A 26,535-nucleotide genomic window follows, 5' to 3' on the forward strand; every position below is an offset into this window, starting at 1 on the left:
TTAATGTCATCAGCCATTTATTGTGTGGTTTACTGATGTATGAAAACAATAGTGGTGCGTTTTAAAAATGTGGAATTAAAAGCAAGTATAAAAGCTTCAGAATTCCATGAACATCTGCCTTAAACCTAGTTTCGAACAAACAGGGCTGAGTCCACTGTTTATCCCATATTTACATCTCTGTGTGGCTTGGCAGTGCCCATCTCACCAGTCAAAGACACACTAGCCCAGGCATGTTTCCACCAAGTGCATTTCATATATAAAGTTCATGTGACTCTACAGTCAGGTGACTGGGGAAAAAGCTTTAGCAGATATGTCAATAGAACACATTCTTGTGATTGTAACAACCATGATGGAAAGATGGGCTCTGGATGAAGCCCCTATTAAAGGACAAATGGCACTTTTTTGTATTGAGACTCTCCGGTTCTGTTTATTGCAGCAGCATGATATGCCTATCAAATGTTTTTCTACACTTGGTGGACACAAAGCCTCATCTTCAGGCTACTTTTTAGTTGCTGACTTTGATGCCCCCCAGGTTTATTACAGTAAATACCACTTAACTTAGTCCAGTAGTAGCAGCAGCAGCACAATGACGCTCTGAGGAGATAAACCACTATCAGCTATAGAGCAACGTGCACTGACAACACCAGCAGCGTCCACCAGGGGCACTCCTTGGAACACACATCACAGGACACAGTCTTCGCCAATGCCCTGTTTGAGGTCCACTGTCCTGCTGCTGTGCACACCATACTGCTTCTTTGTCCACACTGAGTAAGCAGCAGGTGCAGTTTGATACTTCAGTCTCTGCACAGCGCTGCTCTCAGCTCCAGCTTGTACTCTGAAGGTCCTGACGGAGCCACGTGGGCAAAGGTTGGCCCAGACGATTCAATAAACGGAGTAGCTCAACATTGTGTTCGCGATAATATTCTGTTAGATATGCACGAGTCTGCAAAAAACGAAACAAACCAAATGATAAGTACATTGTATAACTGTAAATGTAAAAACTGTTTTATTTGTTGTATCAAAAGTGTAGTACTATATTTTTACTAAACAGACCCTCAGTAACTGATGAGTCAAGAAAGTGCAATGTACCTCAGGGCTCATCTCAGGGTACTTTCTGCCTTTACTTTTGCCTAGACATTTAGTTCGACCTCCATCCAGTCGTTGGCACCAGAAACCTTTAGCGTCATCAAATCTACCAACAAAGCAGAGCACTCAACAGACCAGGCCCTTCAAAAACAGGGTTTGTAAATTTGCGTCAGTGAATTGATAATTACACGAGAGCCTGGGTGTAGTTGAAGACAGGTGTGACACCAAGAAACCTCTGGAGTCCTTCCATCACCAAGACAGGATTGGATCGCAGCAGATCTCCATCCACAATATGCAACTGTAACAAAGTAAAAAAACAAACTGTAACCAGGCCAACATTATAAAAGTTAAAAGAAAAAAAAGTTTACATTGTAATACTCTTATAATTGTATAAAAATATTTAGTTCAAATTGTAATCTCACATTTAAAGGTGATTTCCTTCCCTAGAACTCACAATTTATAATTGTATAATAATAACGTGTAATAATGTCAGCACTCAAATTGCTTCTGCCTTCTTTGAAAAGGCTTTGGAATATTAACATGTTCCATTTTTTTTTCTTAAACAATACCTCTATTCCAATCAAGAGAATAAAGTTTTTTTAATCAAGAATCTTGCTTGGCAAATCTAGAATGATATCAATCTGTATAAAAAAATACAGCGTCCAGTCTCTTCTGCAGCCCACCCAAACATGATCGTGCAATCAGATTTGCTTTTTTCAGTGGCGCATGTGAAACAAAGCAGCTCATTGATCACCATCATTTACAGGTAAAGTATAATTTCTTCCACTTCAGATTAACAAAGTTTTGGGCTTTGCTCAATGATTCTGCAGAAATTTGCAATGTTTTTCAATACATTGTGATATTTTTTTCGTCAGACTATATGTGTCCCTGATTGGCTGATCCACCCGTCAATCACACCCATCTGAATTCAGGGAGCTTCATTGAAGGCCACACTCACATCTTCATAAAGTTTTGAATTGTGTATTCTGGGTCACAGACAAATAGGAACCCAGACACCTCATATAGATTATAGGAGAGCATAATTTATAGGAGTCATCTAGGTTCTTATAAATTATGGGGGGAATACCACAGACTAAATGGACCCCAAATAAAACATAGAATTCCATCCCTTAGTGTCACATGGGATTGCTCCAAGTTTTCAGACCTGGGCCAATTATTTTTTTTTTTATCTAAAGGGGTTATAAATATTTAAACATTATGTTGCATAAAGGGGCTTGCTTTAAGTATTACAACACTGAATACTTTTAGAAAATGCCAATTCAGGACCATGTCCCAACTTGTGAAACTGCCATCTTGGAAATGATGATGTGGGTAAACAAAGTCACATGACCTGCATTAAAATGTACATTAGGAATCACTCTGAATAAACCTTAAAATAATCTTCTAGATCAAAAAAGGTTACACCTGTGTATTATTGTTGCTGTTAGGGAAATCGTACAATTATTTTTGTCTATTTTCTTCTTCATAGTACAACACTACATAACAAAGCACAGATGCACTTACCTGGGATGGCTGGTAGTGCTGCAGCCAGCGCTCGATGTGAGTAGCATAGACCCCAGGAAGAAGGCAGCGTCGCTGAAGAGCCAGCAGGTCCTTTGGGGCCGAGGTACTCGCCGTCACCACAGCATGGAATGTGTTATTGAGAGCAGCAGGGTCTTGGTGTGCCCTCTGGTGCTAAAAGATTCAAACAATGAGCCATCAACACTATGAAAACATTTGGTCATGATCCTGAAACTGAAGTTGTTACCTGGTACCAGGAATAGGCTCTTTCTGCTGGGTTGATTAGTATGGCCAGGATTTTGGCTCTGGGCAGGAGGGCAGCCGCTCTTTTAGGGGCTGCCATTGTGTCAAAATAGTTGGCACTTTTCTCAAACATGAAATCTGTACTCACGTTTGATGGTAAAGGGAAGAAGTCCATATACCTGAAATACGTTTTAAAACTATTACAATTTTCTATTATTTGCAACAGTTCCCTAAAGAAAGTAGCCAAATTATTGCCTTTAAAATGGCACCTGAAAGCTTACTTCTGAATGTTTCTTACCAATCAATGCCATTGTTATAATTGGATCCACTGAAAAACTGAATCTCCTCAAAGGTAGTGGAACTGGGAAAAGAACTGGTGATGGCTGGGTGAAGGCTCAGGAATGTATGAAGTGCTGTAGTGCCTGTGAGCAAACATGAGGGTTAGTAAAGGAGTCAATTATCAATTAGGACATTAGTTAGTGAAGTTTAGTTCAAAGATGATCAGAATTATACTCAGCATTACACAGTCTGCACCAGGAATATGGCTGTACCTGTTTTTTGTGGTCCAATGAGGAGGAAGCGGGGCAGTCGGTCACAAGTCTTCTCTTTAGACCAGATGTCTTTGTGCCGCTTGTCGTGACATGGGTTCTACAGATGAAGACAGTAGAGAAGAGCTTTTAGTCTAGGACAGGGGTGTCAAACTCAAATTCACAGAGGGACAAAATTAAAAACTGGGACTAAGTCATGGGCCAAACTAAATATTTATTGAAAAGTTTCAACAACATCTGCATGTTTTCTCTTCTTTCAAGGTATTTAATGTTAAACTTTTTTTTTTATTATAAATAAATGTTTAATAATAATTTTGCTTAAACACCGAATCCAGAACAAGCATAATATAAAATAATAACAACATTTTAAATAAATAATGTCTCTATAGCCTATCTGTAGCCGGTGGACCAGCACTAATAAATTTTGATATGATCTTGCGGGCCAAACATAATTATATTGTGGGCCAAATTTGGACCCCGGGCCTGAGTCTAACATATCTGGTGTAGGATTTCAAGCATAAATACAATTTAGACTCTAGACTAGATCTGTTTATTTAAACTTTTTTGTGCATCCATTTTGTGCATTAGTATACATTGTTCAAAAAGAATATGATGAAGTGAAACAAATATTTTCCCATCAATCATGAAAGATCAAATTATCCCCCACAGTCAAGCTTCTAACTTTAAACCAGTTAAACCCGCTTCATCTTTGATATAGGGAGCTCTATATTTCTGTGTACAGCCACAGCATGGCATGCCCTATTTGGCTGTGTGAACACATGTAAGGCAGGACTGAATGGTTCAGTTCTTGGTGCTTTTAAGGGTGGAAATCCCCAATGCCAGAAAGAGCTGTTGAAGTGTTGTGTGTACTCTTACCTGCCACAAGGGGTCTCGCTCTTCAGGGAAGATTTGAAAGTATTTCTCAGCAAGAAGTGTTGGGGGCAGAGTCTGCAGTTTTAGGTTGGTCCAACACTGTACAAACTTTACCAGCGACTCAAAGGTGTATAAGCCCAGACGGTCGTTTCCATAGTTAGACAGATGTGTCATAAAAATGCTGATCTGTAGTACCAAAACATAAGAAAAATGCCATTACAAATGACCAATCACTAGCAGACAATGGTCTGATAATAACAAATATTACATGCTTCATTCTACACCAATGCAATGGATTTGTAATTCAAAGAAATACCTTCATAAACACATGTTGTATACTGTACAAAAATATCTGTTTCTTACAGGGTTGAGCAGAACTGTGAGGAAGAGTTCTCCCCCTCTGATACTTTTGTCCAACTCCTTTGAACCTCCAGGATATTCATTATAGAAGATGGTGTGAGTGAACAATCCACACGTCTGACGAGGCAACACCTGAGGCACAGCACAGACATGAGCCCGGCTCATTCTCTCATTTTAGATTGGCAACAAATTAACAGACAAACCTGGATGCCATTGTGGATAAAGCCACGGCGGTATCGAGCGGGCCGGAGGTGGGGGTACTCCTCTGTGCTGGTTACTTTAATATTCCACACAGACTTCCAGGCCTCATAGAGCTGAGTGTGTACAGGATACACCCCTGAATGATGAGGCGCCACAGCATACCCCATGTCAATCGGAATACCGTGTTCCTGAACACAAACACCCAAAACATTACATACATCTGCACTCTTCAAAGACACACAAGTGGTGGTTGGTCAAAACTCATCAAAAAATAATAAGTAATCTGATGCAGTTTAACAGACTGAAACTGAATACAATATGCAATATAGTCTAAATTGTAAAATTAAGACAAATTAAAATTGTAAAATTGTAATATAGTAAAGCTACTCTTAGAGAGAGATGGGTTTGGCCCATAGGCCCAGGAGATATGGGTTTGGGCCATAGATCAGCAGGCAAACACACATTCAGTGTGAAAGGAACAGATGCAAACCTGGGCAAAGACTTTGTTGAGCCTCATCTGTTCTGCAAGCACAGTGACATTGTGGAAGAGGTGTGGCTGCATATGACTCCACATGTGAGGGAACCACCAGAAGTCCATCCTATGCTCCAGCAGCATGTCATCACCTTGGTCCTCCTCATCAGTTCCTTTAACACAAGTATGGGATTACACACCAGACGAAACGCAAATGACAGATAAGCACTGACACAAAAGTCATACCTGTGTGATAGAATTTTCCAGAAAAACCCAAATTGAAGGTGAAATTTGGAACCAATGCACGGAGCTTATTTTGAGTGCTGAGCAATGCCTGAAAACCAGCAGAAAAAAATGTCACCTACTATGGCAAAAAACATATACAAAATATTATTTTTATTTAACAGCATTAAAATTTAGAAGCTTGGCAGGAATCAATTGGGCTCAATTAGAGCTGGGTGATAAAGGGGGAGGGGCATCACCTCATATTGATAGATCAATCTTTTCAAAAAGTAAATAAAAAAGGCTTGTAGTGTTGATTTTCATGAGGATAATAGATGGGCCATTTAACACACAGAAATATAAAAAGTCTTCCGCCTAAATGTTGTTCCAAATCACATGCTTTTACTGACAGAGGATTGGCTGAAAATTGCAACCACATAATTAACTATTAGATATGAGAGAATCTGAATCTCAATCAACTGCCCAGTCAAGAGGCTAATTTAATATATTATTACCTAGCTTCAGAGGAATTCAAGCTAAAATATAAAGATATACCAGCACCACATTTAACCAAATTATCTTAACATTAATAAAGCCACACTGAAAACATCTGAGTGCGTTAAAGTGTAATATGACATAGCTTTGAGGAGGGACATTGCAAGTGAATAGTAAAGAAATCCATTATAAACATCTTCTTAAACACATTTTAAAGTTTTTCCACCATAAGAAATAGAGCATTTAATGTGTAAATAAGGCCAACATTGCACTCATTTCACATGTCACATAAAAATCTGAAAAATGTACAGAGTCACATTTAAATTTCTTACACGTATTAGAAACCTATATATTAACAATAAACCAGAGCAAACTTGATCTTGCTGAAAATGAATGCAGATCATTTATTTATTTAATTGGGGCATGCATGTTCATGTACAGGCATGACACAAACATGTACACACACCGGATTAGAGTCAAAGGCCAATTTCCATCTGCTGTTCCAAAGGGCAGGGATAATGATGATAATAATAATGTTTAGAATTAGACAAATAAATACTTCTTCATGACAAGACTGTTTATATTGTTGTGTATGAAAGTGTTACTTAAAGGGTCAGGCTGTGAAATTAATAAAATTAAAGTTGCCATTATGATGGTCACTGTAATCAGTTACAACAAAGGGGTGTTACTGAGTACTCAAGATCATTAACATTAACTCTAAAGTACATAAGTTTCTTTGAGTGGAAAGGCATTGTAAATTTCCACTTGTAGAGTATGTACAAGCTTTATTTCTATAAGATAAGTAGGTCTTTAATCGATTAATCTGTCGATAGTGTTTTAGTCAATAAGAAATTAGTATTAGTTGACTAATATTTATTTATATGGGACAATAGCAGAAACAGAAGTGAGTGAGCTAAAGATTTGGTAAAAAGGCAGATTCAGCTTCAACATTTTTGAGAAAATAGCCTTTGAAATTAGAGGAAAGAAATAATAAAACATCTTTAGGCACACATTGGACAATTAATTGTTTACACATGAAAACCAAATATGAAAATATGTAGGAACTGTCCAAAAGACAAACATATATATTCAGTTTTGCCTGCAGGGTTGCTTTAATGAACATAAGGAATGATCTGGTATTCAAAAGAATTACCCACCTCCACATCGGAGACCTTCATGCGTGTTCCTTCTTTACCCACAAAGATATCATCCACGTCTACTAGAATGTGGCGGTCTAAAGACAAGCAAAGTCTCCTCCCAGTCAGGTAGGCGATGGCATCCACAAACACCAGTTTATGGAGCCAATAGTTCAAGTTGTTTCCAAATAGAACACGCTGGATACCATCGTGCAGTCCGAGGTCCTGCACCACAGTGGCGTGTGCCGGCCTTGAGGGGCTTGCAACAAAGTGTGCCATAGACACTGAGGACTTTGTACTGGCCACAAGCACTGGCTCATAGGTGGAGTGGTTGGACTGGAAGATGGTCCAGTCGTCTCCAGGTAACGGGCCCTGCTCCACCTGGTTTGGTTTAGTTATGTAGAGTAGAGGGGCACTGGGATTTATGCGGTAGTCCCGGAGTCCCAGGTGTGAATGCAAAAACAGTGGGAAACCTTTGAGCTGGGCACTCAGAAGTGAGTTTTCATTGGCCTTATAGAAGCCAATAACTCCTACTCCATACTCTGAGCAGTACTTGTCCAGGAGATCTCGATTCCATGCATCTAAATTTACATATTTCAGCAGATTTTCATAGATGATGAGGGCATAGCGGCCCTGATTTTGCTCTGTTAGCGTAGGCATGCCTCCTTTCCCGGGAGCTATCTCAGTTTGATATCGAAAGCGGCTGGACTCCAAGATGGCAATAATCTCCTGGCCAAGTTGTGAATATATGCTTTCCACAAAAACCAGAATCACTGGCTCGGTCCTGGAGATATCTACAGCCTTCACTGGCCTCTGTTGGCCCTGACGCCCGGGAATAAACAGAGGGGCCCTCTGAGCCCCCGGGACCCAACCTGCTGCCCCTGTGCTTGAGCCAGGGGCCATCCCTGCACCTCCACAGTCACTAAATGGTAAAGGAGGGGCCTCTTTGATTTTGGGATTGTTGGAAATGTAATAAGCCAGGAAGGCCATAGACAGCAGGCAGAAGATGATGAGAGCCAGAATGAGACGGTGGAGCTCGAGCTGGCGGACACCACGCAGCAGCTTCCAAAGCCCCAGGCCAGCAGCGGCCATGGTGAGGGCCAGCTAGCGAGCGATGAGCACAGGCAGGGCAGAGCTGGGACAGTAAGGCAGGTCCAGAGCAGGACAGAGCAGGGGACACCAGCACTGAACTAGACTGAGGAGCAGCCATTTACTCTAAGTCACCATGGCCAGCATCATCAAATCCACTCTACTGCAACAGCTCTGCAGGATGAAGGGACGAGAAACAGGACAGGTGCTGATGGAGGTGTCTCAGGCACACAGTGGTCTAGTGTCTCGCCACCACATGTCCATCTGCTTGAAGGGCCTCTCAGTTGCTGTGGGGCATAGCCCCCAAGATCACCCCACACAGGCTTGGATATCCCAAGCCAAACACCTAAAAAAGGGTACACGTAAAATGTTATGTCAAGATAAATTATAATTATAAGAACCACTGTAAATCAATATTGGCACTGATAATGCATGCAGCTTGTGGAACAGTACTGATACATGTATTATAATGATAAATGAGCATGGTGTTGCTGGAAAGGGTGGGGTCAGGTATGGGGTTGACACTTCCTCTCCACATTATTATTACAGAGGTCAGAGTTTAGGGAGTTCAGGTCTAAACAAGTCTCTCTACCTCAGGACTAAAGTCACCTTTTTAATATCACTCTTTAACTGCAAGTACTACTCACCAACAAAAAAACATTAGCGCAGAAGCAACTGGAAGGGGGACAGCTTGTTAACAGGCTTCTACCTTTAATTGGAACTGTTGCATCAATGAATCATAGCTGACACGTGGATCTAGCTACACGTTGCAAAAGTCAGACAGTCAGACGTAGTTGGCAGTGGGCTGCTGTGCCCGTCTGAAGGGTACCTCACACCTGCTCTTGCTAAACGTCAGACTGGCTCTAGCGGCACACACCGCTCCATTCGCTTCACGTCTGACGCACAGTGGTCAACAAAGAGGGTCATGCCGTGCCAATGTAAGGCTGTTTTCACCTGCCGAACATACGAAAAATCACTGCTATTGCACTTATTAAAATGAGCCAACATAACTACTCATGCTCATACTTTTAAGATTTCGACTGTTAGTGTGCAAATTTACAGCGTCCATGAGGCTCACATATGATTGATAACGACACCTTTATGATCCGTCGCTAAAAGCCTGTTAAGAATCACTAAGACAAAGGAGGGCAATGTAGCTCACACGTTCGAGCTACAGAGACATCTGCCTGGTCTAACGGAGCTTGTAGTTTAGACACAGGCTCGGACCAAGAGCTGCTGCATTGGCTTTCCAGTGAGTTAGCTGTAGCGGCTACGGCTCAGCCAAGATGAGCGTAAACAACGACATATATCGTTAAAACTCTTACTGATAAAGCCGTAAACTACAACTGCACCAAGTCAATGCTGTGTATCTTACCAGAACAATCCGAATATTCAGACGCAGTCCAGAAAATACTGTGCGGCGTCTATAAAGTTAAAAGGGAAGTTTAGAGCGTCGCGTCGTAGCTGCTCTGGGCGCCATCTTGGTTCTGCTCTGGAACCCTGGACTCAACCAAATGCAGCTGAGCCGCGGGGGTGCGCAGCTGTACCAGCGGTTTGAGAGGTAAGAACCTGCTAACTTAATTATAGACTGTAATTAGAATAAGAACTCTGGGACTCCCTAAAACAACCTTTTATGACTATATTGTAAATCATTATTTGTACAATTATATTCACTCAAATATTCCAACCTTCACAAGTTTTGTCTGACGAAAACATCTGGCAACGTGGACTTGTGAATTTTGAAGGGATGGTTTAGGAAAGGTCACTTGTAGGTAAAACTGACAGTATTTAGTCTCATATTTTTACTTTAGAAATTATGGTTTCTACTAAAAGTACAACTACAATTAAATTTATCTGTGAAAAAAAACAATGCCAGTGAACTTCCTACGCCTGATGCAACCAATGCTTTCAAGTAGAGTCAAAGGCCAATTTCCATCTGCTGTTCCAAAAGGCGGGGTAATGATGATAATATTTAGAATTAGAGAAATAAATACTTCTGTCTGACAAGACTGTTTATATTATCGTATATGAAAGTGCTTCTTAAAGGGTCAGGCTGTACAATTAATATAGTTAAAAGTTGCCATTATGATTGTCACTGTAATCAGTTGGGGTGTAATTGAGTACTCAAGATCATTAACATGAACTCTGAAGTACGAAAGTTTCTTTGAGTGGAAAAGTGGCTTACACATTGTAAATTTCCACTTGTAGAGTATGCACAAGGTTTATTTCTGTAAGATAAGTAGGTCTTTAGTAGATTAATCCGTCGATAGTGTTTTAGTCAATAAGAAATTAGTATTAGTTGACGAGCGATGAGCACAGGCAGAGCAGAGCTGGGACAGTAAGGCAGGTCCAGAGTCTGTGAAAAAACAATGCCAGTGAACTTCCCACTCCTGATGCAACCAATGCTTTCAAATGTTTTATTAAGTAGTTTCTACATGTGTAGTATTGCTTCAGTCTGTTTTTTATACTCAATAACATGTCATAACTTTTTGCAATGAGCACATATTGAATTTATCAATCAAGCTACACTCTGAGAAATACAAAAATATCACAGTACATTTCTACCAAAAAACCTTTAGGCTATCTGTGAGACCCAGAGCCGTGTGAGAGGAGGTGGAGCAACAGCTGCCGATGGAACATCACCAAGTCTGGAGGAATTAAGAGCACCGCGCCTCCGGAGAGTCCCATTACTTCTGCACAAGATTTCCATCACAGAGAAATTGCTCCACAAATGCTGAGAATTTAGATTCTCCCAAACTCCCAAGCATTCTGCTTTGTGTTGAGGGAAGAAAACATACACCATTTTCTCGAAATTTGGAGGACAACCACATGTTCAGGAGATTGTAATAAATTCGATCTGTCCTATAATTCATCTTTGAACCTGGAATAAAATAGCACCCTGATTGCATCACATGTCAAGGATGAATGACAAAACAAAGTCAATACGATAGATGAGATGTTTGTGATTCTATCAATTATAGTGCAGTTCAATTTAGTAAAATGGGCTGTATTTTAAATTGGATGGACTTACTCTCTATGTTGTTGTTTGACTTTTGTAAATTAAAATTTGAAGTGCTGTCATTATGTATTTTCATCATTGTGATTGTATTTGTAACCACCAGGTGATTTTTCACATCAAACCTGATTGGAAAAACACAAAATTACTTAAATGGCACTATGTTTATGGAAAACAAACTGTTCTCTCAATTTTCACAAATCTTATTTTAACTCTATGGCTGTGTTCACCTTAAATCTCATTCTCTAACGGGTTTAGACAGAAACCAGGGTTCAACATAAGCACACCTTAACGAATAACTCTTTCATTTCTTTAACAAACATAATTTTGAATACATATTACAAAGTATCAAAAGAGTTTAAACAATACTGAAGAATGTGTGGTACAGATTTTTTTCTTAGGAAATGTTTTCCTCATGTTCTCCCATACTGCAAAAATTCAAATCCGCAGCTCAGAGGTGAGATCCTCACTACACCCATCACAATGGACAGGAATGCTGCAGCACAGAGCCACTTGGCGGTTTCAACATAAAAACTACTAATGCAGGGAAAGAATTAAAAACATAAAAAAATGTGAACACCTTGGCTGTGTTTTCAATTCTACACAAGACCAAAGGATGATTTCTTTAAAGAAAATATTAGAGCAGTTCCACAGACCATAATAACAAAACAAGACATGACCAGGACCGGAAAGATGGACAGACACAAAAATCAATACACTTTCTATGGGTCAGAGAGAACACGCCAGATATTAGGACTTAGGTGCAGTGTGGAGACACAAGGAGGCCAGATAGTCCAGGAGTCTCTGCTCAGGGGGAAAAGGTCGTCATCTCCAGAGAAATGCGCTGCCACAGCTCCTTGGTCTGTTTGCCCCTCTTCAGATTCTGCAGCACATCGTTGAACTGCATGACTCCCACTGGTGTGAGGCAGAAGGCTCCCCGAGCGCTACGGATAATGTTGACAAAGTCATCGTAGTCTGCTGGTGTCAAATGGATGAGCCGATGGTGGATGTACTGCATACACATAAACATGCATACAAGATAAACGGGTACAGAATCAGACTTCAGTGTTGCAACAGACTAGGAACCATGCACTGTGGTGTTCCATCCTAATACTTAGGTGGGGCTAAAATTAATTTGCATTTGAACTTCTAAATTATAGATTAATTTATTAACTAACTAATGTAGTAATTTGAAAAAAAGTGTTTCAGATAAATATACATAGAGCAGAGCAGCAACAGTTGCACAAACTCTACAATGTTACCATCTTTTAAAGAATATATGGGTTGTCAAGTTAGTATTTCAAAGATTGGCAACATTTAGTTTAGGAGTGTCAATCAAACCAAAACTTTAAACATCTGCGCATGGAGCAATGCAGGGGAAGGGCAAAGAGGAGTACCTGCAGGTATGCTTGTTGGCACCGCTGTACAAGCTGGTGGAAAGCTGGAGTTCGAAGGTGAGCATGGATGTGAGCTGGGTTAAGCCTCTGCAGGGCCTCCATGATAATTTCCTGCAGAACAAAAGGACTAAGGACTCCTTTTGCTGCCCCAACACAGAATTGGTACACATAATTGACCCCTAGGAAAAACCAAAAAGTTAATTAATTTAATGAATCCAATGTTATAAATGTACATATAGATAGAGAGATATAGTGACAGAGACATATAGAGAGAGGTAGATATATACACATATATACAGGCTAGGGTTGTCACCTACCTAATCGTGCAGCCAATCCCAATAGCCATTTGACATCCTCTGTGTACGGAGGGCTGCGGGAGAAGTTGTTTGGATGATCATTATGGGCTCTTCTCCCAAGCATCTCCAGTGCTAGCATCCCTTTGGGCAACAAAAGCAAAATGTTTGTTGTGCTTCTTTTGTGGAATAAAAGTTAATCCAAATCAAAATGGGAAGTTTCCTACCAACTCTGTAGGCTGAGTGGAGATAGTGCAGGCCTTGCTGGCTGAGCGGCTGGCTGTGTTGCTCTTCCTCTGTGGGGAATGGAGGACTAACTAATGGCCCTGGCTGTGACGAGAGGGAGGGCATAGATGCCCCCTGCATGGTCTGAATGGTGGTGCCCGTGTGGACACTGCCCACTAAAAACAGATTTAAAAAGATTAGAAGCTCACTGCAAGCATTGGTGATGTGCATGAGTGATGTCCTGACCTGCTACAGTGGTGCTGAGGGGCAAGCCTGTCTCTGTGTGATATGGATGCACTGCAATCTGCGTCATAGATGGAACAGGCACACCAGGAAAGGTTACTGCAGTGGCTGCAATTGGAGGAGGAGGGCCAGTTGCAACAGAGAAAGGGTACTGAGCACCAATAAAGGCAGGGTGCATCCCCTAAAAAAGCATACAAGTCACAGGGCAAATCAGAAAACATAACAGAAAAAAAAAAATTGAACTTTTCATTCATCTTACACCAAATTCCAAACTGTGCTATCTGCAATAATGAGGCTGTTTTTCTGACCTGTGGATAAGCTGCTCCAGAGACAGGGAAAACAGCTGGTCGTGGGACATGCTGCAGAGGGTGCCCCATGTACTGAGGGGTACAGACTGTGGGAAGATGCGCCTGCAGGGTGGTGTAAGGATGCAGGCCTTGGCCATGAGGATGGGCTATGGCTTGGCCAGGCATAGCATGGGACTGGTAGATGGTGGAGCCCACAGAGATGACAGGTACAACAGCTGTGGCAGTGACAGATGCTGTGACAGTGGCCACGCCTGGGGCATCCAAATTAGAACCATTGTCAAGAACACAGTTGGCCTCTGGGGGGCGCCTGCCTGAGCCCCCATTAGCTCCACAGCGGCTGGATGCTTCACGTTGTTGCCCAGAACTTCCACCGACTGACTGCTCATACAGCCAGTACCACTGATGGGCCACCTCAAAGAGAACCTCCGGATACACCCCACCACCCTTTGCTGCTTCCTCCACTGCCATACAGGCTTTCTCCAGCATAACATTGTCCTGACGCAAAAGGAACATCAAATCAGTTTATTAACTTATTTCTATCCTCTATTAGAACAGACATGACCACTTGGAAACAACAGTGCCTCTAGAGGATATGTTGCAAATAAACAAAATAAATAAAGTTATTTATTATCATAAAAATGTTTTAGAATGCCTGCTATATGTAAATAAAATAAATGAAACATAAAAATTAAAAACAAAAAAAATAAAATAAACAAAAAAAAAATATTATTTAGACAAATTAAACCAAAACATATTGTTGGCAGTTGTTATGAAGGCTTTTTTTCATATACTGTTTTCAGCATTGAAGATATGATGATAATAAGGTATCCAATAAAGTTACCTGTTCTTTGCACTGCACTAGTGCTCTCTGAATTTCATTAGGATTGAGGGCATGAGCATGAGGCAGACAGCTCAGAGCCAGTTCTGCTGCTGCTCGGACCATATTGGGGTCTCTGGCCCTGGAGGCTCGGTCTGCCAAAGACGCCACTTCTGGTGGGGTCAGGTGACCATCCCAACACTCCACCAGGATATTGAGAGCAGCACTGCCGATCTCCATGGCCTGGCCTAAGGGCAATGTGTGTCATGCAAAATTAATTAGCATAGAATCATAAAACAAAAGAAAAAGGTTTTCTGTGACACAAAATGATCACTCACCAGTAATCCAGGACACATGTGAGGAGTAAGTCCTGGACAGCCAGTTAGGAGACACAAAGTTGTGGAGGCCGAGAGCATATAAGCCAATCTCAAAGGCACAAAGGTGCAGGTTCCTGTGAGGACCCTGGTGCCCCCCGCTGGCTGAAGGCTGTGTGAATATAGATGTAGATGAATTCCCTCCAGCTTTTATCAACACTGTCTTGGCCAGCTCAAAGTAGAAATGCGCAGCAGCCTCCGAAGGCTGGTTAGGAACATGCGGAGCATGGCATTCTGGGCGCCGTCCTTTGTACCTGAATGGCAGATTGTCATTAATGTTTATAAATGTTGATTACAGATGGACTGCCTACTGCAGTAAAACACATTTGCTATGTTATTAATTCTTGAAGGTAGAAGATACAAACCATTCTCACCTGCTTGTGTCAGTGTTTTTTGCCCTGGCCCCACCCCCTGCTCTCCGTGAGCCGCTAGAGGATGATGAACCCAAAGAATCAGAAGAGGAGCTGCTGATGCTGTCACTATCCTGCCCCCTGCCCCATGACGCTGCAGCCCAGCCCCCACGCAAAGGCCTGCGGCTCAGGGTGGGCGAACTGTCCGAGGTGGTTTCTGGAGCGCTGCTGTCAATACTTGCCATTCCTGTGAAATCAGAATCCACAATCAACAAATCAGTAACAGATGCCTTATATCCAGGGTATTTTCACAGATATCTGCAATTTGGCCCTTGTGCACTATTAGTTTCCTTTGCTTCACTGTTGGTACTGTCCTTATTCACAACACTCACAAAATGCTGCACCATGAGTCATGTTAGAAGAGATCAGCTAAACCTTTTTCTATTACATGTTTGAAGTAAACAGAACAAGGTGATAACACAACCGAGATCAACCACAAACAAACTTAAACTCTCCCTGCTGAAGTGTGCGTCAGGAGTCGCTCTGAGGCCAGTCTAAACAAGCACATCCTTAGACTGTTTACCAGTATGTTTCTTCTTTTGTCGAACAGGTGACCCCCAGCACCGTTGGTTGTAACCATAGCGAGCTCAAGCGGCTTGGGACGGTGGTCTCCAACTTGAAAAGCACCGTCTCATTCTGCTGCTCGCTGGATGTAGAAGGTCCCTCTGTAATGATAACAGAGGAAAAATACTACTGAAAAACAGCACATGGAGCCACAAGACTAGAAATCAATCAGTTACTTTTTTTTATATGAAATTACTTTAAAGTCAGATACTAGATGGTCTGACATGTGGTCTGATGTGTGATTTAATTAATCATTGCATTTATATAGCGACTTTCAAGATACCCAAAGCGCTTTACAATTACAATTATTCATTCACTCAACACTCAGTGGTGGTAAGCTACTACTGTAGCCACAGCTGCCCTGGGGCAGACTGATGGAAGCGAGGTTGCCAAACTGCGCCATCGGCACATCCGACCACTACCATCACTCACGCACACACCACTTTCATACTAGGCAATGTGGATGAAGTGTCTTGCCCAAGGACACAACAACAGTTTTTGCCACTGTCCTCCCACTGCTTTAAAGTTGATGAACTGCATAATCAAAACATATTGTCCAGGGACTGCAGGGGGAAATTTGGTACATGAGATGTTTTTTTTTGTGCATTGTCCCTGATTAGATAATTTCAAATTCAAATGTATGAATAAAAATGGTTATAGATAGAAAACACATTGTTAGCTCTATTACAAGAAGCAGCTGTACAGAATGGTGTTTAATGTGTGTAAGTCACCGTGCTCTTTGGCCTCTGAGGCGCTCTCTCCAGATAAAGTATTCTGCATTTGGCTGAGCTCTTGCTGATTATTGATCTCATCAGGGGCCAAGCTCACTGCAGTAGACTGGTTAGTGGTAGAGGCCGGGAGAGGGGTAGCAGAGGACGGTGTGTGTTTAGAGAGTCCTCCAGAAGCTCCCCCTACTCCTCCGTGACTTGTAGTGGCATGTTTGGATGGGCTCCTCTGACTGCTTGCTGCAGGTTTACTTGAGTAGAACGAGCTCAGGGTTTGGGGTTTGTGAGTTTGACTTTCTCTGTCCAACAGCTTGTCCAGTATCTGGAAGAAAAAAAAAAATATATATATATATATATATATATATCCATCCATCCATTTTCTTCCGCTTATTCGGGGCCAGGTCGCGGATATATATTTTAAATCCTGCTACTGTCAATGTTTTTATCAATAAGAAAAAAATGACATCAGGAAATCTAAAATAACAATATTGGCAAGTTACCTTCTTGAGCTTGCTTTGGTCATCTTTGTATGTTATCATAAGGGCTAATGCCAAGTCTCCTTTCACTCTCCGAGTTCCTTCACATAGAAGAGGATGCTCTGCCTCACTCACTGTTGTCTTCATACCTGTTCAATAAGAAAATAAATTATCAGCTGCATTAATTTGACAATTACCATTACTATATTAATGACTTTACCAAGTGCAGCAACAGCAGCTTCAAAACCCAGCTCCTCATCACCAGGCATCTCATTGTTCCGGTTGCGACTTGGTGGACGGGAGCCTGTTGGTGACACAACTGGACAAAAGCAGAACAGAGCGTAAGTGTGAATACTTATATTTGCAATGAACTGTTCTCTAAAAGACCACTTCCTTACCGGGTGTACACAAGACATCAAAAATGAAGCTGGCCAACATGAGAGGCAACACAGGTCGGTAATCACAAAAGTTTCCATCTCTGAGCTGTTCAGCGCGCTCTCTGATTGTTGACATCTCCACTAGGCCCAAAGGAATCTTTTTTAACAGAGCCACAATCTCTGACTCTTGGTAGGCCAGCTTGACCTGCCACCACATAGAGAAGCTTTTAACCATCTCAAAATTGATAGGGTCATTTGGAAGTAATAGATTTTTAAATACAATGTAAAACTAAATTAGCTTTTTGTAAGCTGTTCCCTAATGTAGTACATTTGTTATAGTCTTCAAACCAGACTCTGATATTACATGTGTGTAACTGAGTGGATATCATCATTTGCCAAAACCACAAAGATCTTTCACATTTTATGATATTCTACCATTTCCCCACTGTTTCATGTTCCTCCAACGTTTAAAAATGTTTTTACATTTTTATGAAGAGCAGAAGAACATAATTCTTCAGTAAAGTGACAGTAAAGGTGAGCTTCATCTCTACTGCTTGATACACAAGAAGAATAAAAAAATATTTAAGACATAAGGGACTAGCAAACCTATAGTTAAGTGTGTACATGAAAAGATGGCAGACCTCCAAAGCTTTGGTTGATGCTGGAGGTCTCTGCAGCTCTAGAGAGAACATGCCAGTGCAGAAAGCCAGGTTGTGGAGCTCCAGCCTTTCACTGAGCACAGTGAGGAGAAAAGCAGTTTTTGACAAAGTGTTGGTGGCAGTCTGTGTTTGTCGACTCGTTGAAACCTTGCTCTTTTTACCCTTAAAAAGAGATCAAAATGTTATGTTTTTTAACAAGTGGACAGACATACTTATACTATAAAAAAGTTAATTTAACCACTATTATAAAATTGTCTTTCTCTTAATATAAGAATGTTTGCGCACACCTTGGTCTGTGGCTGCTCAACTTTTAGGTCCGGGGGGTTGGCGAGCAAGTCTCTGGCTAACTCCACAGCCAGCCTGCAAGCCTCATTACTGTATCCATGGGCATGAAGAGCTTCAGCACAGGCAAATACCACCTGCACATCATATCCAGAAAATATGACATAACATTCAATATGACTTTAAAAAGTTTCAAAAGATTTTAAGTCTCTTACCTCCATGCGGCCCTCCTGCTCCAGAGGCTTTATGCCTGCAAAGATGTCTGGTTCATCATCCTGATGGCTTTCCACCAGCTGTCTGTCTGCTCCCTCTTCAGAGGCTGCACTCAAGTAGTAGGCTTGATAGTCATCATCTCCCACAGCAGGGTCCTCTCCGCCCTCTGCCCCACGGCCTCCACTTGCCCCTGCCTCCCTCTGATCCACAGGAAGCTTAGAGGCAATGGGAACAGGACCTGGTTTCTCAGCAGAGGAAGCCGAGAGGGCAATATCACCTGGATCTACTTCCTCCTTCCTAACATTGATTGGTCCAGACTCATTGTTGTTCTCTGTACCATTAGACCTTACTATCAGAATGGTCTCACCAGTAGTCAAACAGGGAAGGTCAGAAGCAGGTGGTGCAGCAGGGCTATGGCGTTTCGAGTCAAACATCTTGTTTGAGCCGGTGCTGCTCTTGCGGGGCTCTCGGAGCAAGGGGCTAGGGGAGGGCAGCATCTCAGGCGGTGGAGGCAGGAACTCAAAAGTGTTACTGGCCTCCGCTCCTAAAGCCAAGCTGCAGCCATCATCTAGACTGAGCTCGGCCATGTCAGGCTCCAGAGAGCTGTCCTCACTGCTAGTTCTGCGCTTGTTGCTTGAGTGCTTTCCTCCTCCTAACCCACCACTACCTCCTGATAAAGCCCCCTTTCCACTAGCTCCACCCTGGGAAATCTTGAGCTTCCCTCCAGATGAGTTTCCACCTTTGTACAAGCACTTTCCTCCTGCATCATCTAAAGAAAGTGACATGCTGCCACCTAACCGCACCAGCATCCCCCCACCTCCGCTCACAGACAGCCCTTTCCTCTTGCTCAAAACACTTTCCTTTGGCCGCACTGCTACCTCCTGCTGAGATCCACGCAGAGCTCCGCCCTCACACTTGCCTCCACAGACTTCTTGAGAATCCCCAACAGCTGGGACTGCTGTCGCTTTAACTCCTCTGTGGTTATGAAGTGCTCTGGACCAGCAGAAGGTGGCGCTCTTCTTGTCAGTACTGCAATAGGTAATTCCCTCCAATGGGTAAGCCACCTCCCAGTTGAAATAACAGGATTCCAGAGCAGGTTTGAAACCCTGGAACAACTTGTCCAAGGACTTCCGATGCTGACCACGCTTCACAATTTCAATTACTTTTAAATGCCACAGTTTCAGTTGACTGGCCATTTCCATGCGCCTGAAAGACAATATAGATGCTTTTAATTATGAAAGGAATGTAGAAAATGGTTTGGTCTGGCCACCAATATGACGAACAATGTGAAATTAGAGGTGTAAGCTCTGAACACTTCTCACATTCTCATTTGAATGAACCAAATCATGAATCGTGATAAGTACACTCAATAGTTACAAAAGGTCACACTGGAAAATATGAACATACTCTGTGAGTGAAAAAGTTGCTTATGAGCTTCTACTTTCATTTAATTTGTTCAGTCACTTTTTAAGTACATCAATACATCACCCCTTTTCTGTATAAATAATAACTTGAATAATCAGGCTTTCAAATGATAACAATTAAAATTATTTTATTTACATAATTAAGTAACCCTACACCCAGAAGTCATTTTAAGACTTATTTGTATAAGTAGCTTTGCTACACATGCAAGACATGAGGCACAGACCTGCATGGACTCATGGTCGGGTCTAGTACTGCGAGCCTCCAAAGCACGACCATCTCGTCACACATGCTGGCACAGGCATGAGCTGCCACCTCTGACTGCCCATTGCTGCGCCCAGTGTGGCCACTCGCACTGCTGTGGGACGCTGAGGTGCGCACGCTGTACCACCAGCTGATGATCTGAGAAAAAGCACAATAATCTTTCATAATTTATTTTATTTCAGAAGTAAGAATAGAGGCAATAAAGGTATTGATAAAATTTGAGGTAAATAATGCTTGTTATTTCTAAAATTATAAAGGAATTGCATACAAAATGAATAATGTTGCTTTTGTTCATTGTTTTTGCTCATTGGAATACACAGATAATAGTATTGCAGTATAGATCTAAATGCTAAATTGTCATATTTTTATACACATTTTTATCTAAAACTACACTACTAGAAATAGCTTATACAACTTCTGCTGCTGGCCCTGATTCTTCATAGCAGCCTATCACCTTAGCAAACAACAGATTTTTCTTGGAAAATGGCTGTTGAACATTATTGAACCCTCGGCATGTGCCCGAAGTCTGTATTTTTTCCTTGTAATTAAAAGTGAAAAAAAAGTGAAAACATTACAGAATCACTCAAACATGGATGCAATCAAAATACTCCAGGTATGCTAATGATGAAGGAAAACCATTACATTATTCTAAAATCACGTTTTATAACATGTCTCTTTTAAAGGCGTACTATGCAACTGGTTACATAACTGTTAACGTATATATCTGAAACCACCACTGTGTAAAAGAAACAATAACAGGCTGATGTAGAGATTTCAGAGCACACCTGTTCATAGGTGAGGCACTGCTCTGTGAGGATCTCCAGCAGAGGTGCAGCGTTGCTGTCTCGTCTCTTGAACATCTCCCTGACAATAGACAAGAGGTTCCAGATGCCTTCAGGTTCACGACCCCGGAGGGGGCGGAGTAGACACGCCCACTCTGCAGCAGCAGGGGGCTCCGTGGACGACAGGTACATGGAGTTCACATCACTACAAAGAGAACAGTCATTTACTACTACTGCGCTTCATTTTAACTATTTATTTCATACAATACCATTATAATTTCTGGAAATGTAAACAAAACCTCTTCACTGAAAATATTCTAAATATTGGGAAAATGTAGCAGTCATTAAGGCTTTTTGAAGTCCTTTTTTTTCATTGTACTGTTTATATAAAACTGACTTAAAAACGGGTCCATTCAGAAACTGCTAAATGTTTTGTAGCTGCTGACTGTGCTTCTTCATAGCAAGCAACAAAATTTTATTTACGGTGTTTATAATTTTGAAAAATGTATTGGAATTTTTTAACATACATGGACCAATCAAAATACAACTCTGAGAAAACTAACAATGAGTGAGACCCATTAGAACATAAACGCTCACAAAAGTCCATTTTGCATACTGTAGGTTTCACTTAAGATCAGTCATTGGTTAAAATAACTGGACCTCTACATTAAAGCTGTGGCAGGATATGTCTTTGTGTACCTAAAGACGACAGGGGAAGGCCCACAGAACTTGTGAAGAGTCTTTTTAATATTGTCACTAAGAGTGGATTCATCCAGATACCAGGTACTTTGGTCTGAAGCAGAGGGTCCAGCAGTAGGATCTGAAAAACAACACATAATTACAATGCTAATTTTAAAAAATTCATTACATTATTAATGAGTCTTTCTTTTACAGTGCATTATCGTATCTTGTCGCTGCATTATAAAATAGTCAATGAGAATTCTAATGCTGACTAAGGTGCATTATTTTTGTATAACCTGCTCAGGTAGTACAGGAACAGTTAATCACAGTTCTATATCACCTTGCTTTGGACATCACCATGGCAACAGGTAAACAAATGAGTGCCTGTTGGGAGAGTCTCAACTAAAAACAGAAATAACTAATACTTTCCCACCCACAATTGCACTCTTTTGCCATCTTCAGTGTCACGTAATTTTACTGTGACATGTCTGGTCAGCTGAATTAAACAGATTTTGCTGTAGTATTGCAAATTGGAGCAGAATGCAGCCAAAACATGTCATGGTATGACAAAATAATACAATGTGAAAACCTAATGAACCAAATAAGAGACAGACAGCTACAGCTCACAGAGATGTTCAATCACTCTACTAAACACATTCAAAATCTGAAAGAAATGGATTTACACAACAACAATATGAACTGGGACATAATCCATAAGAGTATAGGGTTCAAGCTCCCATGCATATAAGCCATTGTTGTAACAGTAGGAATAAAGCACAAGGAGAAGTATAACCCTGTTATAACCCTGCATTACTAAAACATACCAGGAGCTCCACACACAGTATTGATGGCTGTTGACTGAGAGGACAGCAGTTCGTCAAGTAGCCGTTGTGCTGTAGGCAGGATCTTAAAAAAAAAATGCAAGTATTAAATAGATGTTCAGTTACTGAATTCTTCTACAAAACACTTCTGCTGGCCTACCTGCTGTGGCAGCTCACTGATGAGGTACTGAGCAAATTTCTGGAGCTGGTCTCTCTGCAGCCTGGACAAAGACTCTGAAACTGGGGCTCTCAGGCACACGGCAGAGGCCTATAGGCATGACAGATACAAGCATCAAATCAAAGGTTAGTTCAGGATTTTGGCAATAATCTCTTCTTTCTCCTGTTCCTAAACCTTTTGGATTTAAGTCAGACCATAAGAGTCAAGGTGGTTTTCAAAGAGAAAAAGTTTTAGCTGTCTATGGAAAATACAACTCTCCCAACCGGCAGCATGAACAACAGTGGCAGGTACGCTGCCTCACAGCGGATTCATAAAAACTGTAACCTCACAGCATATACAGCATATACAATTGTCCAGGTGTAGTCAAAGAGTGCTGTTACATGACCCAAGTGCACACAGAAGCTGCTCTTCACGCTAAAATTCATTTTAACTCCCATTAGCCAGGCATGAGTACAATCTAATACTAAAAACATTGGACAAATTTAAAGTCAGTAAAAATCAGCCACAAATGTTAGCTATATATTATATTAGAAATTAAAGCTGGATTGTGTAACTTTTCTGGTGGAGAATCCGTCAAATGCAGTGTGCTGTTACATTATCCAGGTGCACACAGCTGCACTTTGGTGATTTGGGATACTCAAATCACAACACCTCACTCTAAGGTTTACATGAGTAGGCCAGTATTGTGGTTTTCCTGGCATGCATATAAATTGCCAAATCTCCTTGTCAAAGACTGATTTTATCCGATCTCAGAAGCCAAGCAGGGCCGGGCCTGGTTAGTACTTGGAAGTGAGACTGCTGGAAATTCCAGGTGCCACAGTGGGTGCAAAACCTGCCATTGTGTCCTTAGGCAAGACACTTCACCCAGGTTGTTTAATATGAAAGTGGTGTGTGAATATTGGGTGGAGAGGTCTATGGAGTAGATTGGCAGGCTTCTCAGTCTGCCCCAGAACAGCTGTGGCTACAATAGTAGCTTGCCACCACTGAGAATGAATAATGCATGACATTGTAAAGCTCCTTATTATTATTATTATTATTATTATTATTATTATGTAATGTCTTATGTAAAGTCGAGTTTATCAGAATACTTTATATGATGAAGTCAGATACAAGGGCATCAGCACAGTGGATTGTGAGATGGAGAGGTGCTTACATTGTGTATCCTGAAGAGACACAGTGCTACCACATGGGCACACCACTTGGCCCCAGCCCCACAGGTACAGCTGCAGGAAGTGATGCGGCAGCGGTCAAACATGACCGCCACGTTATACGCTCCCTTCGACTGTCCAGTCTGGCTGGACACTACTGTTGCACTCAAATGGAAACCTGACACATGAACAAATACAAATGCACGGTATAAATCTACATGGATTAACATCTAATAAATATCATCATAGACAGGAAATGTAATTTGTATAAAAAGTTAGACAACAGAGAAAAATCATAGACATAGTAGATTTTGTGTCATGTCATGTCATGTATGCTATGAACTAACAATACCCACCTATCTGCAGAGGGTCTTTAACAGCTCTGATTCGGTAAAGCTGCTCTCCACGCTGGAATTCATCTGGACTCCCATTAGCCAGGCATGAGTACAATCTAATACCAAAAACATTGCATATGCTTAAAATCAGACCTAAACTCAGTGGATTACAACTGTCCAACAAGGAACAGCACATGGACACTGCACAATGTTGTTTGCTCAAGTAGAATGAATGGGAATTCCAGAGACAACATGAACTGCCATAGTTCTGTTTACTGGTAAACGCAGAACTTCGTAACAAAATCAAACACACGGGTCTGTATCTAAAGCTGTGCATGTGCCTGAAAATTCATGCATGTGAATATTAACAATGCAACAAAGGGGATTATGAGAGCTTGGAATGAGTTCAAGTTAAATACATGCATTCTAATTTTGCAAATTGGGCATTGCAGCTTTAAAATATATATTATTATATAGTTAAAATATATACCCTCTCTCCAAAAAGTCTTTATTATGTACCGTAACAGTGATATCACTTTAATTTATGAATGGCTCACCTGATGTCCTCTTCATTTTCAGGGAAGCTCCAATAAGCGATGCGTAGCTGGAGTTGTTCAGGCACTGGAGGGTAGACCTTTTCCACTACTTCAAAAGGAATGTGGAAAGCAACCTGTTTGGCTGACAGCTCTACCAGTGGGATCACCAGACCATCTGGGACGTGGACACAGATGAGCAACAACAATGAAATTTAGCGATCACCCAAGTCTATATCTACAACAAGACAACCTTAATAGGAATATTGAATAGGTTAAATAGGCAAAAATTGAATTTGAGCATGCCCCAATGTAATGTATAATATTACAAAAGTTGGTTACAATAATTACACAAAACATCCACACCTTTTATCTTGACAGTGGGGGAGTTGGGTCCCGCAGACTGTTTCCTCCAGCCTCTCCAGTTCTGACACAGGCTCTCCGCTTCGGAAATAAACGAACACAACGAATCTTCCTCGAACCGGTCTGAGTCTTCGAAGGAGAACCTTTCCCCATCCTCCCACTCGGCGAACATCAGTTCCATTACATCCACTGCTGAAAGCCCCCACTGCGAGCTGCCGTGTTCAGTCTAAAGTGAAGAAAAGTCACCAACTCCAGGGCAGATTGGAGACTGGGGGAGGGGCCGCAACAACAAGCCAAACACAGCTGAGAGCTTAGCTGGACCCACAACTACATGTTAAACCCTCATCATCCACCAACACGTACATAGATGTACGCGATACTTTTAAGTAAAACTCAAAAGGACATGAAAACAAGCAGAAACCTCACTTCACCGTCCTAATGCCGAATGAGTACACTCTGAACAGAGGGGCCTGTATTTCGTTAGACTGTGTTCAACAGCTCTCGCCTTATCTGCTCCCCCCGGGAGTAGACAAGTCCAAATCAAACTCTGTTGCTCAGACAGTGCCACACACTACCGTCCGTTGTTCATCTCTCCATACTCCATATATTAACCACCTACACTAAACAACAATTGTTAAGAAAACGTTTTACGTTTTCTCTTATGATTTCAGTCAATTCAATTAGCAATTTAGCCTGAAAGCTAATAGATAACGGGCTGACTTACATAAAGGCAGCTGCTGTCATTCACCGTTAATTATAGTTGTGAGGTACAATGTGCTCAACAAGCATTTAAATGCTGTTGTTTTCAATGGAAGTTGTATCGTAGCTGGTCCTTTTGGTCGTGATGTCTCAGTGACGATAAAGACTAGCACCAAAGCTAACTCCACAGGGGCTGAAACTAGCCTGCGATAGGCGTTTGTTTACATCAGAAACACTTTGATGTCGATCCACGACAGGTTTACGAACACTGTCCTTCTCCAAAATTGCAACACTTATACCATTGCAAAAGCAGCATCCAATCATACTGAGATAATGATCATCCAAACTGTGTTTTCCGATCTTTAAATTATTACTTGAGGTTGTGGTGCCGTTTGCAGACCAATCTGCGGCTTCGCCTGCCTTGTCCTCGCAGTGTCACTCCGTGTCGCCGTCCTCAAAGCTCCACAGACAATGAGCTGAACCCATGAGCATTTTTGCTGTCTTTGTAATGTCTATCGGGTTCGGTCGGGTCGTTATCAGTCTGCCGGGGAAAGATGGCTTACCTTCCCCGTCGCTCCTCCTCAATCAGCTGATCATGACTTCCGGTAGCTGACACGGCGCGCTCCCGTGCGCGCGCGGAGATGCCCACAGCTTGCATGGTAACAACAAGTGGCGTCTCTCTTA

The 26,535-nt window shown here is 41.7% G+C and overlaps 2 protein-coding genes and 1 long non-coding RNA gene across 4 annotated transcripts; 1 reads left to right on the forward strand and 2 right to left on the reverse strand.

The window, feature by feature from the left end:
• On the reverse strand, nt 1-9,752 carry ndst2a (N-deacetylase/N-sulfotransferase (heparan glucosaminyl) 2a). Of its 2 annotated transcripts, XM_055162789.1 has the most exons (15): nt 9,622-9,752; nt 8,894-9,200; nt 7,179-8,592; nt 5,551-5,638; nt 5,323-5,477; nt 4,835-5,020; nt 4,635-4,763; nt 4,275-4,457; nt 3,402-3,498; nt 3,149-3,272; nt 2,855-3,029; nt 2,611-2,781; nt 1,275-1,384; nt 1,090-1,192; nt 1-943 (listed from the first exon to the last, which is right to left on the reverse strand). In XM_055162789.1, exons 3-15 carry the CDS (start codon nt 8,247-8,249, stop codon nt 818-820), a joined length of 2,718 nt encoding a protein of 905 aa, XP_055018764.1. In that variant the 5' UTR covers nt 8,250-8,592; nt 8,894-9,200; nt 9,622-9,752; the 3' UTR covers nt 1-817. The 2 variants fall into 2 exon arrangements, with proteins under 2 accessions (XP_055018764.1, XP_020776896.1); XM_020921237.2 differs by lacking the exon at nt 8,894-9,200 and having other exon boundaries at nt 9,622-9,739.
• Nucleotides 9,423-11,638, forward strand: LOC129411564 (uncharacterized). The gene is made up of 2 exons (XR_008633360.1): nt 9,423-9,807; nt 10,826-11,638. It is a non-coding gene; the product is annotated as an uncharacterized LOC129411564 (long non-coding RNA).
• Nucleotides 10,635-26,446, reverse strand: zswim8 (zinc finger, SWIM-type containing 8). Its single transcript, XM_055162788.1, is given in 27 exon segments — nt 10,635-12,274; nt 12,660-12,838; nt 12,977-13,096; nt 13,180-13,353; nt 13,424-13,601; nt 13,729-14,223; nt 14,570-14,793; nt 14,884-15,173; nt 15,294-15,516; nt 15,853-15,917; nt 15,919-15,994; nt 16,625-16,940; nt 17,119-17,243; nt 17,315-17,413; nt 17,493-17,676; nt 18,113-18,292; nt 18,418-18,549; nt 18,628-19,831; nt 20,274-20,449; nt 21,097-21,298; nt 21,793-21,913; nt 22,599-22,680; nt 22,756-22,863; nt 23,927-24,099; nt 24,278-24,372; nt 24,814-24,967; nt 25,156-26,446. Coding segments are annotated over 27 exon segments (5,757 nt in total). The 5' UTR covers nt 25,334-26,446; the 3' UTR covers nt 10,635-12,070.
• Between the last annotated feature and the right edge of the window lie 89 nt (nt 26,447-26,535).

Source organism: Boleophthalmus pectinirostris, unplaced genomic scaffold, assembly GCF_026225935.1.
Source record: "Boleophthalmus pectinirostris isolate CB_2022bp ecotype Guang Dong unplaced genomic scaffold, ASM2622593v1 HiC_scaffold_5, whole genome shotgun sequence".
Lineage (NCBI taxonomy): Eukaryota > Metazoa > Chordata > Actinopteri > Gobiiformes > Gobiidae > Boleophthalmus > Boleophthalmus pectinirostris.

Excerpts from the sequence above, each read along its gene's own strand:
- ndst2a (XM_055162789.1), bottom strand. The coding sequence starts at position 8,249 with ATGGCCGCTGCTGGCCTGGGGCTTTGGAAGCTGCTGCGTGGTGTCCGC. Across the intron at positions 3,273-3,401 it reads CATTGGACCACAAAAAACAG|GCACTACAGCACTTCATACA; the intron begins GTACAGCCATAT and ends GTTTGCTCACAG. Across the intron at positions 1,193-1,274 it reads AACTACACCCAGGCTCTCGT|ATTTGATGACGCTAAAGGTT; the intron begins GTAATTATCAAT and ends CTTTGTTGGTAG.